The 20,428-nt window shown below is 43.5% G+C and overlaps 1 protein-coding gene across 13 annotated transcripts in view; it reads right to left on the reverse strand.

Annotated features, from left to right (window-relative positions):
• LOC121567752 (unconventional myosin-XVIIIa) overlaps positions 1-20,428 on the reverse strand; it is a 166,142-nt gene that overhangs the window by 24,524 nt on the left and 121,190 nt on the right. For all 13 annotated transcript variants that reach the window (XM_045218701.1, XM_041877997.2, XM_045218688.1 and 10 more), the window contains 9 exons: positions 11,444-11,587; positions 11,013-11,102; positions 10,668-10,787; positions 10,067-10,178; positions 8,841-8,968; positions 8,009-8,163; positions 7,250-7,373; positions 2,000-2,200; positions 1,731-1,841 (listed from right to left, as the gene is read on the reverse strand). In XM_045218701.1, coding sequence (XP_045074636.1) covers positions 1,731-1,841; positions 2,000-2,200; positions 7,250-7,373; positions 8,009-8,163; positions 8,841-8,968; positions 10,067-10,178; positions 10,668-10,787; positions 11,013-11,102; positions 11,444-11,587 — 1,185 coding nt within the window. The remainder of the gene's footprint in view (positions 1-1,730; positions 1,842-1,999; positions 2,201-7,249; positions 7,374-8,008; positions 8,164-8,840; positions 8,969-10,066; positions 10,179-10,667; positions 10,788-11,012; positions 11,103-11,443; positions 11,588-20,428) is intronic.

A 20,428-nucleotide genomic window follows, 5' to 3' on the forward strand; every position in this document is an offset into this window, starting at 1 on the left:
TGACTGAGTCTGTAATACCAACATGCACTGACGTCTGTAGCCATGAAGTGCTTTGAAAGGCTGGTCATGGCTCACATCAACACCATTATCCCAGAAACCCTAGACCCACTCCAATTTGCATAGCGCCCCAACAGATCCACAGATGATGCAATCTCTATTTCACTCCACACTGCCCTTTCCCACCTGGACAAGAGGAACACCTACGTGAGAATGATATTAATTGACTACAGCTCAGCATTCAACACCATAGTGCCCTCAAAGCTCATCACTAAGCTAAGGATCCTGGAACTAAACACCTCCCTCTGCAACTGGATCCTGGACTTCCTGACGGGCCGCCCCCAGGCGGTAAGGGTAGGTAACAACACATCTGCCACACTGATCCTCAACACGGGGGCCCCTCAGGGGTGCGTGCTCAGTCCCCTCCTGTACTCCCTGTTCACCCATGACTGCATGTCCAGGCACGATTCCAACACCATCATTAAGTTTGCCGACGACACAACAGTGGTAGGCCTAATAACAGACAACGATGAGACAGCCTATAGGGAGGAGGTCAGAGACCTGGCCGTGTGGTGCCAGGATAACAACCTCTCCCTCAACGTGACCAAGACAAAGGAGATGATTGTGGACTACAGAAAAAAAAAGAGTACTGAGCACGCCCCCATTCTCATCGACGGGGCCGTAGTGGAACAGGTTGAGAGCTTCAAGTTCCTTGGTGTCCACATCACCAACGAACTATCATGGTCCAAACACACCAAGACAGTCGTGAAGAGGGCACAACAAAGCCTATTCCCCCTCAGGAGACTGAAAAGATTTGGCATGGGTCCTCAGATCCTCAAAAAATTATACAGCTGCACCATCGAGAGCATCCTGACTGGTTGCATCACCGCCTGGTATGGCAACTGCTTGGCCTCCGACCGCAAGGCACTACAGAGGGTAGTGCGTACGGCCCAGTACCTCACTGGAGCCAAGCTTCCTGCCATCCAGGACCTCTATACCAGGCGGTGTCAGAGGAAGGCCCTCAAAATTGTCAAAGACTCCAGCCACCCTAGTCATAGACTGTTCTCTCTGCTACCGCACGGCAAGCGGTACCGGAGTGCCAAGTCTAGGTCCAAAAGACTTCTCAACAGCTTCTACCCCCAAGCCATAAGACTACTGAACAGCTAATCATGGCTACCCGAACTAGTTGCACTGCCCCCCCACCCCCACCCCATCTTTTTATGCTGCTGCTACTCTGTTAATTATTTATGCATAGTCACTTTAACTCTACCCACATGTCCATATTACCTCAACTACCTCAACTAGCCGGTGCCCCCGCACATTGACTCTGCACTGGTACCCCCCGTATATGTAGCCTCCCTACTGTTATTTTATTTTACTTCTGCTCTTTTTTTCTCAACACTTTTTTGTTGTTGCTTTATTTTACTTTTTTTATAAAAAAATAGATGCATTGTTGATTAAGGGCTGTAAGTGAGCATTTCACTGTAATGTCTACACCTGTTGTATTCGGCGCATGTGGCCAATACAATTTGATTTGATTTGATTTGATTTGACTATATGTAACCTACAAATTGTGATCCAACTGAAAGAGATCTTTACATAATAAAACTGAGTCATCGTCTATGTTTGTGCTTTGGTAACGAAACCAGCTATTTGTGGCTACTATAGTCACACATTGTCACAACTAATGATTTGCCTTTCGAGTCATGTAAGGTTGCCGGTGTGTGCTGTACCTTCTTACTGCAGGACTGTCTGATCTCCTCCACCTCCTCGTCTTTACTCTCAATCTCCTTGGAGTGTGTCTGGCGCAGTCTCTCTGTCTCCATCTCCAGACGCAGCTTAGCCTGCACAACACAAAGACAGAGTATGAGTGTGATCCTCAATGGTGTGTGTGTGTGTGTGTGTGTGTGTGTCAAGTGTGAGTCTCTGTGTGCTTGTTTGTGTGCACGTCTGCATGTGTGTATACAGGCGTGTGTCTCTGTGTGTGTGTATAGCTCTGTACCTGCTCCAGTATCTGTATAGTTCCGGCCTGTTCATCCAGCTCCTCTTCCTGGTCTTTGACCTTGGCCTCCAGGTCACGCATCGTCTTCTTAACCTTGGACAGTGATGCCTCGTCCTTGGTCTCCTGGGACGACAGGTCCAGCAGCTCCACCTCCAGCTGTTCTAACTTCACGTTCTGCGCACACATCTCCAGGTCCTTGTCCTATAGGGGGAGAGGAGACATTAAGACACACATCTCCAGGTCCTTGTCCTATAGGGGGAGAGGAGACATAAAGACACACATCTCCAGGTCCTTGTCCTATAGGGGGAGAGGAGACATTAAGACACACATCTCCAGGTCCTTGTCCTATAGGGGGAGAGGAGACATTAAGACACACATCTCCAGGTCCTTGTCCTATAGGGGGAGAGGAGACATTAAGACACACATCTCCAGGTCCTTGTCCTATAGGGGAGAGGAGACATTAAGACACACATCTCCAGGTCCTTGTCCTATAGGGGAGAGGAGACATAAAGACACACATCTCCAGGTCCTTGTCCTATAGGGGAGAGGAGACATTAAGACACACATCTCCAGGTCCTTGTCCTATAGGGGGAGAGGAGACATAAAGACACACATCTCCAGGTCCTTGTCCTATAGGGGGAGAGGAGACATTAAGACACACATCTCCAGGTCCTTGTCCTATAGGGGGAGAGGAGACATAAAGACACACATCTCCAGGTCCTTGTCCTATAGGGGGAGAGGAGACATAAAGACACACATCTCCAGGTCCTTGTCCTATAGGGGGAGAGGAGACATAAAGACACACATCTCCAGGTCCTTGTCCTATAGGGGGAGAGGAGACAAACATATCCAGGTCCTTATCCTATAGGGGGAGAGGAGACACACATTAAGGGTGTTTTCACACTTGGACCCTTTCAGCCAATTTTCGTGAAGTCAGTGCGGTTTGCTTAATTTTTTATGCAGACCCCTCAAAAGAGCCCCTGAAGCGAACTGAGACCATCTCGAGAGGTCCGGTTCCTGGTTTTAGGACAATGTGAACCCAAAGCTCCCCAGGTTCGCTTGTCATTATTCCCGCACCACACACTAGACTACTGCAACACCGTTTCCCCTGCAATAAACCCTCACATTGGTGCCACAATAGAGAGAAGATGATGATGTGTTGATTCTGGAAAAAACAAGTGCTTTTTTTGGATAGCCCTATTGATTAGCAATTATCAAGGATGCACAGAAATTAAAAAATATGTGTGGAGTTTTTAGTTAAGATTATTTGTTTGCAATATGTGACCTATAGGCTAACAGACCTTCACAAGCTGATTATTCGATGGGGGGGGGAACACCTACTCATTCAAGGGTTTTTCTTTATTTTTTACTATTTTCTACATTGTAGAATAATAGGGAAGACATCAACACTATGAAATAACACATTTGGAATCATGTACAGTGGGCTCCAAAATTACTGGCACCCCTGACTGGCAATGCACAAACAATACTTTAAAAATATAAACAATATAATTATAGAGATAAACTCAAAATACCAACATTTGAGAAATACTGTACTATATTAATGTTCCAATGGAACCCACCAAAATCATTTATTGATTTAATTAAAAATCAATGTCCTCCAAATCAAGGTTTCACAATTAATGGCACCCTTAAAGATTATTGTAAATATCATCTACCAAAATTAAACCAGGAATTAAATTCCACTTATTTAAGTTTATCTAAGTCTTAAGGAACTATATTGAGCCATTACATCACTTTCTGTTTCACTAGGGTATAAAAATGAGGTAACACGCATGCAATATCCCTTTGTCATCCAACACCATGAAGAAAACAAAAGAACTGGCAGTTCAAAAGAGACAGATGGTCGTAGACCTTCATAAATCTGGTAATGGCTACAAGAAGATCCACAAATGATTGAATATACCACTGAGCACTGTCAGGGCAATTATTAAAACATTTAAAAGATATGGAACAGTTGAAAACCTCACGGGTAGAGGACGCAAATGCATTTTGCCCCCCAGGATAGGGAGGAGGATGGTGAGAGAAGCAACAAGAATCACTGTGAAAGAATTGCAGGCCTTGGTGGCGTCTTGGGGTCAACAGGTTTCAAAAAGCACCATCAGACGCCACCTCCACAACCACAGGCTCTTTGGAAAGGTTGCCAGAAGAAAGCCCTTTCTGAAAGAAAGCCCTTTCTGACCCCAAGACACAGACGCAAGCGCTTGGAGTTTGCCAAACGTCATTTAAATTATGACTGGAAGAAGATGCTCTGGTCAGATGAGACCAAAATTGAACGTTTTGGTCAGATACAGCATCGGCATGTTTGGCATCGAAACAGAGATGCATACAAGGAGAGGCACCTCATACCCACGGTGAAATATGGTGGTGGGTCAGTGATGTTTTGGGGCTGTTTTAATTCCAGAGGTCCAGGGGCACTGGTTAAGATTGATGGCATAATGAATTCCACCAAGTATCAGGCAATTTTGGCTGACAATCTGGTTGCCTCTGCCAGAAGGCTGGGACTTGGCCGTAGGTGGACTTTCCAACAAGACAATGACCCAAAACATACCTCAAGATCCACACAGAAATGGTTCTGTGACAACAAAATCTATGTTCTGCCATGGCCATCTCAGTCCCCGGACCTCAATTCAATCGAAAATCTGTGGGCTGAGTTGAAGAGGGCAGTTGATAAGCACAAACCCAAGAATGTGAAGGATCTTGAAAGTATCTGCGTAGAGGAATGATCCAAAATCCCTCCAAATGTGTTCCTTAACCTTGTCAAACATTACAGGAAAATACTCCATGCTGTTATCATGTAGTGGTTGCACTAAGTACTAAATGAGGAGTGCAAATAATTATGAAACCTTGATTTTGGTTAAATGTATTTTGTACTAAATAACTGTATGATTTTGGTTGGTTCCATTGAAACATTAATAAAGTACAGTATTTCTCACACGTTGGTATTTTGAGTTTCTCTCTATAATTATATTGTTTATATTTTTTAAAGTATTGTTTGTGCATTGCCAGTCAGGGGTACCAGTAATTTTAGAGCCCACTGTAGTAACCAAAAAAGTGTTAAACAAATCAAAATATATTTTATATTTGAGATTCTTCAAATAGCCACCCTTTGCCTTGATGACAGCTTTGCACACTATTGGCATTCTCTCAACCAGCTTCTTGAAGTAGTCACCTGGAATGCATTTCAATTAACAGGTGTGCCTTTTTAAAAGTTAATTTGTGGAATTTCTTTCCTTCTTAATGCGTTTGAGCCAATCAGTTGTGTTGTGACAAGGTAGGGGGGTATACAGAAGATAGCCCTATTTGGTAAACAGCTAAAATAAGCAAAGAGAAATGACAGTCCATCATTACTTTAAGATATGAAGGTCAGTCAATCCGGAAAATGTCAAGAACTTTGACATTTTCTTCAAGTGCAGTTGCAAAAACAATCAAGCGCTATGATGAAACAGGATCTCATGAGGACCGCCACAGGAATGGAAGACCCAGAGTTACCTCTGCTGCAGAGGATAAGTTACCAGCCTCAGAAATTGCAGCCCAAATAAATGCTTCACAGAGTTCAAGTAACAGACACATCTCAACATCAACTGTTCAGAGGAGACTGCGTGAATCAGGCCTTCGTGGTTAAATTGCTGCAAAGAAACCACTACTAAAGGACACCAATAAGAAGAAGAGACTTGTTTGGGCCAAGAAACACGAGCAATGTACATTAGACCGGTGGAAATTTGTCCTTTGGTCTTTAGTCCAAATTGGAGGTTTTTGGTTCCAACTGCCGTGTCTTTGTGAGACATGGTGTGGGTGAACGGATGATCTCCGCATGTGTATTTCCCACCGTAAAGCATGGAGGAGGTGTTATGGTGTGGGGGTGCTTTGCTGGATTCATTTAGAATTCAAGGCACACTTAACCAGCATGGCTACCACAGCATTCTGCAGTGATACGCCATCCCATCTGTGTGTGTGTGTGGTTTGGGCTTAATGGGTCTATCATTTGTTTTTCAACAGGACAATGACCCAACTCACCTCCAGGCTGTGTAAGGGCTATTTTACCAAGAAGGAGAGTGATGGAGTGCTGCATCAGATGACCTGGCCTCCACAATCTCCCGACCTCAACCAAATTGAGATGGTTTGGGATGAGTCGGACCGCAGAGTGAAGGAAAAGCAGCCAACAAGTGCTCAGCATATGTTGTAACTCCTTCAAGACTGTTGGAAAAGCATTCCAGGTGAAGCTGGTTGAGAGAATGCCAAGAGTGTGCAAAGCTGTCATCAAGGCAAAAGGGTGGCTATTTGAAGAATATAAAATATATTTTGATTTGTTTAACACTTTTTTGGTTACTACATGATTCCATATGTGTTATTTCATAGTCATTATTCTACAATGTAGAAAATAGTAAAAATAAAGAAAAACCCTTGAATGAGTAGGTGTTCTAAAACTTTTGACCGGTAGTGGTATTTGGTGAGAATCACAACATATGGTAAAAAATATATTCTAGCTCTCAAAGTAGCCTACATGGGGTGTACAATTTTCAATGAGAGCATTATTTAATCTGCAGTTATTCTTCTGCTATTTATTTAGTTACCAATAATATTTACATGTTAATAGTATCTTCTGATTACAATTATTAGGTCTCATCTTTTAACTAAATGCAATCAATTAGCTTCCAAAATGTAAGTAGGTATCTAGCTGTCTGATAACACATTCTGATTGAATGGCTTGTGCTGCACTTACTAAAAACCCAAAGTGCATGTAGGAAAAAGATCTTGGTTCCTTTCTAAACATAGCAATGTGAATGCAAAGAGGACTCAGACCACAACATAGGTGAAGTGAACTGGCAAAATAGTTGAGTCCTCACCCAAAGGCAAGGGCAGTGTGAATACAAAGGGAACTGAGTTATTTTACCCCAGAGTTCACTTTAAAGAGGACTGAGATCAGTTATTTTAAAGAGGTCTATATGTGAAAACACCCTAAGACGCACATCTCCAGGTCCTATATGGGGATACACACATATTCAAAAAGTAGTTATTTTCATTCAAATAGCTGTGCTTGATTGAGCTTGCCATGGAGCCAATGGAATAGTCACAAAAATGCAACCCTATCCACCTGACACTACGGGAAGAGTCAAATGCTCAATGTACTTTAAAGATTTCAAATACTATTTTAACCAATTTTTGGCACACACACACACAGATGTGGTAGGCCAGTAGTGTTGGTGTTTGTACAGTAGAGTACAGTACCTCCAGTTGCTGTCGCAGGCTGAACACCTCTCCAGTCAGCATATCCTTCTCTCTGCTCAGCTTCTCTCTAAGATTCCTCTCCCTCTGGACCTCCTCCTGAGACAGGTTCTGGTCGGAGTCAAACCTGACACAAACACACACAGTCATGTTAATACCCTGTCTGGCTAGACACACACCCTGCCGTGAGTCCTCTATCGACATAGAACAACATACTCATACTGGTACAGTACATGTGCGCACACACACACACACACACACACACACACACACACACTCCCCATAGCGGTGACAGCCACGGGGGGAGTGTCTGTCGTCCTGTTTACTTAGTGAACTAAAGGGGCTTAGACAGGGGTCTCTAACTAGCACAGCCAAGCTTAGAGACCACACAGTGTGTGTGTGTGTGTGTGTTTCTCCCCCCAGAGTTCCAGGAGAAAAGTCTCTGTTCAGCAGGCTGGAGGCCAAGTGTGTGTGTGTACACATTCACACCAAACATTTGCAGTGTGGTTGCAGCATCCCAGTAAGTTTCCTTACACTACATAGCCTTTACTGATCTCCTAGATTAATTCTGTATTATATCTTCTACTCTGCTGAGGTGTGATATCACTCAGTAACCATTACCACAGAGAGAGAGAGAGAGAGAGAGAGAGAGAGAGAGAGAGAGCGGGGAGAGATTGAGAGAGAGAGAGAGAGAGAGAGAGAGAGGGAAGAGAGAGATTGTTTGTCGGCCTACAGAGTGTGTACATTATGAACTGAACTCACTTTCTCTGTTTCTTCTCCAAGTCGTGGTTGCGGCTCTGCTGGCCCTCCAGGTGTAGCTTGGTGTCCTGTAGCTCAGCCGTCAATCTCTGACACTTCTTCTTCAGCTGCTGGGCCGTACGCTGCACCTCCTCACTGTCTGCCTGGAGGTCACTTAGCTGGAGGGAGATCAAGAGAGAGATGATGTGTAACATTTAAAATCTTTTTTTCAAAAGCAGAGGCATGAAAGAGGTCAAATGGTCTGTTAGCTTCTGTCAAGCTGTCCGTCTGAGTGGCCGACCAGGTGAGACGAACAGACAGAGAAAGAAACGACTTATTGCTTCACTGCTCCTTTTACGTCTCACTGAGTGAGCGCTCAGGGAGTGTAAAGCTTTATTTGACGTTTTATGAGAAAGCTCGGAAGAGGTGTCAAAAACAGAGAAAGGGGCTGAGAAAAAGACAGAGAAAAATAAACGACAGACAGAGACAGACAGACAGACAGACAGACAGAGAGAGAGAGCGAGAGACAGACAGACAGAGATAAACAAAGACAGGGACAGACAGATAGACATCTGCCCAGCAATGAGGAAAGGAGACAGACAGACAGACAGAGAGAGAGAGAGAGAGCGAGAGACAGACAGACCCACTGAGAACAGTGGTCAACTGTTTCTGGACACCTCAGCGTGACAGAAGGAAGGATATGAGATACATTTTTTAGGCTGTGTGCGTGCGTGCGTGTGTGTGTAGCTAGATGAGGTAGGTGTAAATCCCAACGTGCAAGTGTGTGTAAGCAGAGCGAGGTTGAGTTAGAAATAGTTAGTGTGTGTGTGTGTGTGTGTGTCCGACGCTGCCTTACCCTCCTCTCCAGCTGCCGTTTGTTCTGCTGCTCCACCTCCAGCTTGTCATCAAACTCCTGCTGAAGCCTCTTCTTGGTGAACTCTATCTCTCTGATGGCCCTCTCATACTTCAGTCTCCACTCTCCCCCTAACATACACAACATGAGACAGCACAGTTAGCACACAGGTTATGGACAGCACTACACGAACCACACCAGTTCAACATTCAATCACAGGAGGTTGGTGGCATCTTAATTGGGGAGGATGGGTTCGTGGTAATGGCTGGAGTGGAATTAGTGGAATGGTATCAAAAACATGGTTTCCATTCACTTCGATCCAGCCTTTATTATGAGCTGTCCTCCCATCAGCAGCCTCCACTGCATTCAATATGCCTTCAAATAGAACTAAGTTTAAATTAAATAGCCAGTTTGAAAGGAAGTCTGTTTGACCATGGAAGGGGTTTGCATTAGTCTGGAGGTAATGTATCAAGCTGTATTGAAGCCATATTAAAGTCTGTACAGTACTGTTATGGCCTGTACATGTATCTCTTACACAGGGTTGTCTATTCCACATAACATGTGGGGTGTTGAAACGTTCAAACAAAACACTGAGAAAAAATATATTCTACATTCAGAATGGCCAAACAAAGGCTGCATTCGCAGACTAGCCGGAAGTCTGTTCGGCATGCGTTCTAATATAATTTGAGGACGCCTGCTGTCTTGCAAAGCTTTTGTCTCCTCATTGACTTCAGGCAGCCACTGCAGTCTACGGGGTGGTCAGCTTAATCCAACCAAACAACTGAGCAACTGAAAGGAGTCAACCAGAAACAGCCTACTTCGATCCTGGTCTTGTGGTGTACCTTTGTGTGCTGGTTTTCATGGTGCTAAATTGTCACCATGGCAACAGTGTGTGTGTGTGTGTGTGTGTGTGGGAAGTTCGGTTTTACTATCCTTGTGGGGACCCAGAAGTCCTCACAAGGATAGTACAACAAGGAAAATTCGGACAAGTGGGGACATTTCAGGCTTAGGCGTTATGTTTAGGGTTAGAATTAGGGTTAGGTTTAGAATTAGGGTTAGGTTTAGAATTAAGGTTAGGTTTAGGGTTAGGGATTAGTGCTAGGTTTAGGGGTTTGGGGTTAAGGTTAAGGGTTATGTTTAGGGTTAGGGAAAATAAGATTTTGAATGGGAATTAATGTTTAGGTCCCCACAAGAATACTAAAACAAACGTGTGTATGTGTGGCGCTGACCTGTGTCGTCATCGTCCATCTCTCCGTTGAGCTCTGAGGCTCTGAGGAGTCTGGCCTCCATCACCTCCATCTCCATAGAGTCCGTAGACTTCTTCATCGAGTCAAACTTAGTCTGGGGACAGAATCACAGGCCATGCATTAATACTCAAACACATAATATACCAAGTTAGAAATACTGACAGATAGACCTCACATTGCACTTGCACGTACACACACACATTCATTGCGCACACACACACACACACACTTCCTCTAAATGACACAATCGCTCATTTCTAGAAGCGAGGTCATTTGTACCCAGCCGAGCCCATCAGCATGTGCTGTCTGAGCAGTCAGTGGAAGAATCTATCCCAGCTAGTTGGAGCACCCTGAAAAAACCAATCATGTCAAATGCCAAATAGAAAACTAAAAGGCTGGTGAAGGCAGGGTCAACAATCTGATTACACCATTACGTTTCAGCCAAAAGAACTGTCAAGGTCGTCATTACAAATCAGAATTGGTTTTCCATTTAACTATCTGGTTCAAATAATGGGTTGAATGAAATAATTGTGTACATCCAACAACAGTTAAGGATGTCTCATTTCTCCTAGGCAGTGTTTACCTGCAGGTCTTTCATGTCTTTCTCCAGTCTCAGTCTCTCTGAGGTCTCAGACTCCAGCAGCTGAGAGGCCGACTCTCCTGTGTTCCTCTCGTCTGCCAGCTCCGACGACAGCTCTGTGATCTGGCATACACACACATTTGCAATTAGCAAAAGGGTGAAAATAATGTGTTTATCACCACTACACATGCATACAGTGCAATACAGTTCAACTTCATGACATACTTATAACCTTCATCTGTTCATCCTTTATTTATACAGACAGATCCTCTGGTACAATGTGTTCTCTTATTCTAGTCTGCAACATAGTTTGTGTGTGTGTGTGTGTGTGTGTGCGTGTGTGTGTACCCGGCTCTCCAGGCGGTCACTGTTGAGTCTCAGTTCGTTCCTCTCCTTCTCCACCTTCTCCAGCCTCCCTTTCAGCTGCTGGATCTCCTCCTGGGAACGGATAGACAGAACGAGGGAGGGAGGGGGGAGAGAGAAAATGTATTACAGTATTAGAGGGAGCTAAATCTGTATAGTCTATATAAAGCAGGGGGAGGGAATCAAATTCTGGGGTGTAATCACTACTCCAAACAGTTGGAAAGACTTTCTGTTTTGCAACAAAAACTAGCGTTTCTATTGGACAGATTCCGGTAGGTCCATTCCTGTTTGCTGAACCTGTCCAATAGAAACGCTAGTTTTCATTGCAAAACTGAATATTTTACAACTGTTTGAAGTAGTGATTACACCCCTGATCAACAGTAGATGGAGGGTGTGTATAGAGTTTGTGTACTCACGTCTTTGCCGCGTATCTGCTCCTCTGTGAGCTGGACCTCTATAAGGGGGCGTACTGTGGTGAACACCTTCCACCAGGGCCAGCCCTTCACTCCCTTGTTCTTCTTGATGTTCTTCTGGATGCAGCGGATAGCCAGGTCCTGGATCTGAAACACACACAGAGGAGCAGAGGGACTTACAATGAAGGAAACTGTGTGTGTGGGTGTTTGTGTCTGGGGTTATGTCGGCCAACCTGTAGGATTCTTCAAGTTCTTTGAAATAGATATCTATATGTATCACAAATACAGTGCATTCGGGAAAGTATTCAGACCCCCTGACTTTTTCCACATTTTGTTACGTTACAGCCTTATTCTAAAATGGATTTCATTGTTTTTTCCCCCTCATCAATCTACACTCAATACCCCATAATGACAAAGCAAAAACTGGTTTTTATAAATTTTTGTAATTTCTTACAAATAAAAAACGGAAATATCACATTTACATAAGAATTCAAACCCTTTACTCAGTACTTTGTTGAAGCACCTTTGGCAGCGATTACAGCCTCGAGTCTTCTTGGGTATGGCGCTAAAAGCTTAGTACATCTGTATTTGGGAAGTTTCCCAAATTCTTCTTTGCAGATCCTCTCAAGTTCTGTCAGGTTGGATGGAGAGCGCCGCTGCACAGCTATTTTCTCAAGAGATGTTTGATCGAGTTCAAGTCTGGGCTCTGGATGGGCCACTCAAGGACATTCAGAGACTTGTCCCGAAGCCACTCCTGCGTTGTCTTGGATGTGTGCTTAGGGTCTTTGTCCTGTTGGAAGGAGAACCTTCGCCCCAGCCTAAGGTACTGGGCGCTCTGGAGCAGGTTTTCATCAAGGATCTCTCTGGACTGCTCCGTTCATCTTTCCCTCAATCCTCTTCCAGTCCCTGCCGAAGCAGGATGGAAGCATCTTGGTAGTTCCAAACTTCTTCCATTTAAGAATGATGGAGGCCACTCTGTTTTTGGGGACCTTCAATGCTGAATAAATGTTTTGGTACCCTTCCCCAGATCTGTGCCTCAACACAATCCTGTCTCGGAGCTCTACGGACAATTCCTTCGACCTCATGGCTTGGTTTTTACTCTGACATGCACTGTCAACTGTGGGACCTTATATAGACAGGTGTGTGCCTTCCAAATCATGTCCAACCAATTGAATTTACCACAGGTGGACTCCAATTAAGTTGTAGAAACATCTCAAGGATGATCAATGGAAACAGGATGCACCTGAGCTCAGTTTCGAGTCTCATAGCAAAGGGTCTGAATACTTATGTAAATACGTTTAGTCTTTTTTATTTGTAATACATTTGCAAAAATGTCTACAAACCTGTTTTTGCTTTGTCATTATGGGGTATTGTGTGTAGATTGATGAGGATTTTTTTTTTTTAAATCCATTTTAAAATGTAACGTAACAAAATGTGGAAAAAGGGGTCTAAAATACACTGCTCAAAAAAATAAAGGGAACACTAAAATAACACATCCTAGATCTGAATGAATGAAATAATCTTATTAAATACTTTTTTCTTTACATAGTTGAATGTGCTGACAACAAAATCACACAAAAATTGTCAATGGAAATCAAATGTATCAACCCATGGAGGTCTGGATTTGGAGTCACCCTCAAAATTAAAGTGGAAAACCACACTACAGGCTGATCCAACTTTGATGTAACGTCCTTAAAACAAGTCAAAATGAGGCTCAGTAGTGTGTGTGGCCTCCACGTGCCTGTATGACCTCCCCTACAACGCCTGGGCATGCTCCTGATGAGGTGGCGGATGGTCTCCTGAGGGATCTCCTCCCAGACCTGGACTAAAACATCCGCCAACTCCTGGACAGTCTGTGGTGCAACGTGGCGTTGGTGGATGGAGCGAGACATGATGTCCCAGATGTGCTCAATTGGATTCAGGTCTGGGGAACGGGCGGGCCAGTCCATAGCATCAATGCCTTCCTCTTTTTTTTTGGGGGGGGGATGGATCAGCTTAATATTGCAGATAGATTGTATCTTCTATCAATGTAATTGTCTGCATCACTTCCAATCCCCCATGTTTTTTTAAAAATATATATACTCCCCTTTATTACTTTTCAACCCCACCATCCTTTCCCTACTTGGAGTAAATTAGTGAACAACAATGCCCAGGCCTCTACTTCTGGTCTATACTTACTATCTACACCTTATGGACAGAGTTAATTTTACTATAATTCTATTATATATATATATATATATATATATATATATATATATATTATTATCTTTTGCTCCTGAACTTCTTCTACTCTCAACCTCTCCGATAATTTTCATGATGTCCATCCGGTTTGCTTCTATATGCCATATCTTTCTAACTGTGCTCTTTCCCAAAAGCTCCCAACATACAACCTATATACTTATTATGGACACAGTATGCTTACATTATTAGCTATCTTTGTTATTATTTGTTGTTATTTGTTATTAGTCCCATCCTTCAACTCTATTCAATACCTCCCATCTATCTCTTAACACCATCCATATAGGATTTCTATTTGCAATATATATTTCAACCGTACTGTGATGTTTTACAAAAGTTCTGAACCTTTCTATTCTCATTGCTTCTACAGATTGTGAATTAAAAATAAACATTTTTGCTAAAAGTATTATTATATTATTGATTGATTGACTATGACTTTTCAGATCACCCAGTAATGCTATCGGCAAGGTTAGTTCCAGGTAAATATTGCAATCCTTTAGCCATTCCTGGACCTGTGTCCAAAAACAAGCTACAAATGGACAGAACCAAAACAAATGATCTAATGATTCTGTCTCTTCACAGCAAAATCTGCAGAGCTGGGAAGATTGTATCCCCCATATAAATAACATTCTATTGGTAGCAAGAATTTTATATAATAATTTAAATTGAAAGATTCTAATTTTTAAATCCGGTGTCGTTTTGCGTGTCAGTTCATAAACACTATGCCATGGGATCGGTACATCAAAGATCTCTTCCCAACTATTTTGCAATCTATATGGGACGGCTGTCAATCCTTTGGTCCTTAAGTGAAACTGATATACTTTTTTATTTATCACAGTTTTCCTTAACCAATTATGTTCTTTAATGCAAGGCCGACAGACAAGTTCCTTACTTTCTCCCCCTTCCACTTTCCTCTTCCACTTTTGCGGTAAGGCTGCAATTATTTGGTTGTAATTTTGGGTAGAGCAGACATTTCCATATGTTTTTGTTAGCTGCATGTGCGACATAACTCCACCAGTCCTACCGATGATATAATTTACGAAGATTATACCTTTTTTAAACATTCTGTCAAAAAATAAAGTTTTTTTGTCAATTTGAATTTAACCACATTATTTGTTGCATTATTTGTTCTGTCGTTTCTGGAGGATTAAATTGAAATTGCAACCAACTTTCTATGGCTTGTTTTAGATATAGTGACATTTGGGAGATTATTTCCTTTTCAAATAACTGAAAGTGAGAGGTTGTAATCTGAATAAAGGGAAAAAGGCCTTTCTTGAACATTGGGTGAGACAATCTTACTAATTTGCTTGAGAACCAGTTCGGATTTAAGTATAACTTTTGGATGACTGAAGATTTTAGTGATAGGTCTAATGCTTTAATATTTAATAATTTCTGTCCTCCGAATTCATATTCATTATATAAATATGCTCTTTTAATTTTGTCTGGCTTGCCGTTCCAAATAAAATTGAATATTTTTTTCTCATATAATTTAAAAAACTGTTTGCTAGGCGTAGGCAAGACCATAAGCAAATAGGTAAACTGGGATAATACTAAAGAGTTAATCAGGGTGATTTTTCCACAAATTGACAGGTATTTTCCTTTCCATGGTAGTAAGATCTTATCTATTTTTGCTAACTTTCTATTAAAATTTATTGAAGTGAGATCATTTATTTCCTTTGGGATATGTATTCCGAGTATATCCACATCACCATCAGACCATTTTATTGGTAAACTACATGGTCATGTAAAAATTGTATTTTTTAGTGATCCAATACGTAATATAGTACATTTGTCATAATTTGGTTGTAATCCAGAGAGGTTAGAAAATGTATATAGATCATCTATGAGGCTGTGGAGGGATTCTAGTTGTGGATCTAAAAGAAAACATTAATCATCAGCGTACAATGACACCTTTGTTTTTAAGCCCTGTATTTCTAATCCTCTGATATTATTATTGGATCTGATTTTAATAGCTAACATCTCGATGGCCACAATAAATAGATATGCCGATAGTGGACAACCTTGTTTCACTCCTCTTGACAGTTTAAAACTTTCTGAGAAATAGCCATTATTTACTATTTTACACCTAGGGTTACTATACATGATTTTGACCCATTTTATAAGAGATTCTCCAAAATGTAAATGCTCCAGGCATTTTATATAAACCCCAGTCGAACTTTATCAAATGCCTTTTCGAAGTCTGCTATGAATAGCAGGCCTGGTTTCCCATATTTTCCATAGTGCCTTCCTCTTGCAGGAACTGCTGACACACTCCAGCCACATGAGGTCTAGCATTGTCTTGCATTAGGAGGAACCCAGGGCCAACCGCACCAGAATATGGTCTCACAAGGGGTCTGAGGATCTCATCTCGGTACCTAATGGCAGTCAGGCTACCTCTGGCGAGCACATGGAGGGCTGTGCGGCCCCCCAAAGAAATGCCACCCCACACCATGACTGACCCACCGCCAAACCGGTCATGCTGGAGGATGTTGCAGGCAGCACAGGGTGCCAGTGGCGAATTTGCCAATCTTGGTATTCTCTAGCAAATGCCAAACGTCCTGCACGGTGTTGGGCTGTAAGCACAATCCCCACCTGTGGACGTCGGGCCCTCATACCACCCTCATGGAGTCTGTTTCTGACCGTTTGAGCAGACACATGCACATTTGTGGCGTGCTGGAGGTCATTTTGCAGGGCTCTGGCAGTGCTCCTCCTGCTCCTCCTTGCACAAAGGCGGAGGTAGCAGTCCTGCTGCTGGGTTGTTGCCCTCCTACGGCCTCCTCCACGTCTCCTGATGTACTGGCCTGTCTCCTGGTAGCACCTCCATGCTTTGGACACTACGCTGACAGACACAGCAAACCTTCTTGCCACAGCTCACATTGATGTGCCATCCTGGATGAGCTGCACTACCTGAGCCACTTGTGTGGGTTGTAGACTCTGTCTCATGCTACCACTAGAGTGAAAGCACCGCCAGCATTCAAAAGTGACCAAAACATCAGCCAGGAAGCATAGGAACTGAGAAGTGGTCTGTGGTCACCACCTGCAAAACCAGTCCTTTATTGGGGGTGTCTTGCTAATTGCCTATAATTTCCACCTGTTGTCTATTCCATTTGCACAACAGCATGTGGAATTTATTGTCAATCAGTGTTGCTTCCTAAGTGGACAGTTTGATTTCACAGAAGTATGATTGACTTGGAGTTACATTTTGTTGTTTAAGTGTTCCCTTTATTTTTTTGAGTAGTGTACTTTCCGAATGCACTGTATGTATCAAATATGTAACTTTTGATAAATAAATAAAATAAGAAAAATGGCATTGCTTAGTGTCATTGTCTACTGGCACGATAACAGGCACTTGCATCAACTGTGACGATTTGGGCGAGCTAGAATCAAGACAATCCAAACTTCTTCTGGCTTCTCACGGCTTTAAGAGCTGAGACAGAGCTCTTCAGAGAAATTAAATCAAACATCGATTCCACTTTGGCACCCTGTTAAAAAGGCATTAGGAGGAGCTACACGCTCCCGCTACACGGGCATCTCCAATAAACCACACATTATCTGGCAACCCAATTAGAGCAGCACAATGCAACCGCATCCACTGGGGTTGCCATGACGGAGAACACGATTCTTATTCGTCACGCCCTGAGAGCACATAAATGGCACTTAGCCATCCTGGTCACTGACTGAACAGGCATGCAGGTTATCTCCTCTAAAGCTTGTTTGTCATGCTTAGACCTAAACAAGTCTAACAAATCATGTGTAGACTCAATAAGGGGGGGGTTCCCCATTGAAAATGTCAGTGTTGATCTTTCTGTTCCTCAGCCATACAGAGAGCTCATCTACAACACTAGAGGGATTTAGATTAAGATATTGCAGCCTTTAGAAAGAGGATCTGTCTCTGTGTCAAACAGGTATTGATGGTCTTACAGAGACACAGGAGCAGAATGTATTAATTTATCTCTTTCTTTGTCTCTGTCTCCCTTTTTACTCTGCCTTCTGCCTCTCCTTTACAGAGTTCCCTTTGAGTGTCTGTGCAGCTACAAAGCCTTTGCTGACACACACACACACACACCTGTTCCCAGTCAGGGAAGAAGCTTTGTCTTAAGAGCTCCTCCATCCTCTTCTTCACCATGCCGCCGCTCATTCATTCCACATGAATGTCAGAGAGAGAGGAGGCTGTGGGCTTCAAACACCGTATCCCTTCTATTCGTCTATTCCCCCACTGTGAAGCACCGTTTCAGAGAAGGGACACTCTCTCTCTCTCGCTTTCTCTCTCTCTTTTCTCTCTCTCTTTCTCCCTCAAAGCACTTTGAAAACAAATCCCTGTGAGGGTTTGGCTCAGGCAGAGAGGACTTCAAGGTGCGGGGAGCCCCCCGGAGCAATCAAACAGACAGAGAGAAACAAACAAATAGATTTTTGGGCAGTGGGGACGTCAGTGTTCAGACAAGGAAGTCAACACTTTCATGGTCGTGTCTTGTGTCTCTGAGAAATATGGGCCAAAGGTTAAAATGTAACACGCGGCACTGCTTTGTAATCAAGTTTGAGTCTGCTTGCTTAGCTGTACATAGAGAACATTTTCCTGTAAATATCAAACCAGCTTACCTCGATACGACACAAGCCTCACAGATATTCACCACTACCACTCTCCTCAACACGCATTTAACTCTAAAACATGCCTTGGCTTCTTAGCTAGAATTCTGCAAAGTCTTCATTGTGTGTGTAAATAGATCCTTAAATCATTGAGTTCAACTTAAATAAAACAACCTCAACTTCCTGAGAATCAGATGATCAAATGAAAACACATTGAACTAAACCTTACTATAACTACCTTTCAGAACTGCTGGAGGTTAGGGTCCTGTAGCTTTCAGAACTGCTGGAGGTTAGGGTCCTGTACTGTACCTTTCAGAACTGCTGGAGGGTAGGGTCCTGTACCTTTCAGAACTGCTGGAGGGTAGGGTCCTGTACTGTACCTTTCAGAACTGCTGGAGGGTAGGGTCCTGTACCTTTCAGAACTGCTGGAGGGTAGGGTCCTGTACTGTACCTTTCAGAACTGCTGGAGGGTAGGGTCCTGTACCTTTCAGAACTGCTGGAGGGTAGGGTCCTGTACTGTACATTTCAGAACTGCTGGAGGGTAGGTTCCTGTACTGTACATTTCAGAACTGCTGGAGGGTAGGGTCCTGTACTGTACATTTCAGAACTGCTGGAGGGTAGGGTCCTGTACTGTACATTTCAGAACTGCTGGAGGTTAGGGTCCTGTACTGTACCTTTCAGAACTGCTGGAGGTTAGGGTCCTGTACTGAACATTTCAGAACTGCTGGAGGTTAGGGTCCTGTACTGTACCTTTCAGAACTGCTGGAGGTTAGGGTCCTGTACTGTACATTTCAGAACTGCTGGAGGGTAGGGTCCTGTACTGAACATTTCAGAACTGCTGGAGGTTAGGGTCCTGTACTGTACCTTTCAGAACTGCTGGAGGTTAGGGTCCTGTACTGTACATTTCAGAACTGCTGGAGGGTAGGGTCCTGTACTGTACATTTCAGAACTGCTGGAGGTTAGGGTCCTGTACTGTACCTTTCAGAACTGCTGGAGGTTAGGGTCCTGTACTGTACATTTCAGAACTGCTGGAGGGTAGGGTCCTGTACTGAACATTTCAGAACTGCTGGAGGTTAGGGTCCTGTACTGTACCTTTCAGAACTGCTGGAGGTTAGGGTCCTGTACTGTACCTTTCAGAACTGCTGGAGGTTAGAGTCCTGTACTGTACCTTTCAGAACTGCTGGAGGTTAGGGTCCTGTACTGAACATTTCAGAACTGCTGGAGGTTAGGGTCCTGTACTGTACCTTTCAGAACTGCTGGAGGTTAGGGTCCTGTACTGTACATTTCAGAACTGCTGGAGGGTAGGGTCCTGTACTGTACATTTCAGAACTGCTGGAGGTTAGGGTCCTGTACTGTACCTTTCAGAACTGCTGGAGGTTAGGGTCCTGTACTGTACATTTCAGAACTGCTGGAGGGTAGGGTCCTGTACTGAACATTTCAGAACTGCTGGAGGTTAGGGTCCTGTACTGTACCTTTCAGAACTGCTGGAGGTTAGGGTCCTGTACTGTACCTTTCAGAACTGCTGGAGGTTAGAGTCCTGTACTGTACCTTTCAGAACTGCTGGAGGGTAGGGTCCTGTACCTTTCAGAACTGCTGGAGGGTAGGGTCCTGTACTGTACATTTCAGAACTGCTGGAGGGTAGGGTCCTGTACTGTACATTTCAGAACTGCTGGAGGGTAGGGTCCTGTACTGTACATTTCAGAACTGCTGGAGGGTAGGGTCCTGTACTGAACATACTGTACTGGCTTACAGAAACAGCAACCACATCCCCTACAGGAGCAGCAGACTCAGGCGGCGGTAACTCAAGCACTCGCTCGTTTAACAATATCGCTAGCACTACTTCCCTAACTTCTGCTTTCACTATACCCCTCGGTATGGGTACAGAAAAGTGGTCAGCCAAAGCCTGTAGATCCACTCTACGGCAATTATCAAAAACCTCCCACGTAGGGTTTTCCAAAAATGCCTCCAACTCAAAAGTAGCCATCCTACTAGCAACACGAGCCGTCGACTACTGAACACACAAAAAAAACAGGTAGTTACAGCTGCTAAGCTCAACACTGAACCAGACACTAACTAATTTACATGAGTAGCATGGGATAGATAGGATCCCGGACGAGCCCCCACTTTATGTTACGAGTCTCATGTCCATCCACCCTAGATGTTTAG

Source organism: Coregonus clupeaformis, chromosome 6 (assembly GCF_020615455.1).
Source record: "Coregonus clupeaformis isolate EN_2021a chromosome 6, ASM2061545v1, whole genome shotgun sequence".
Taxonomy (NCBI): Eukaryota; Metazoa; Chordata; class Actinopteri; order Salmoniformes; family Salmonidae; genus Coregonus; species Coregonus clupeaformis.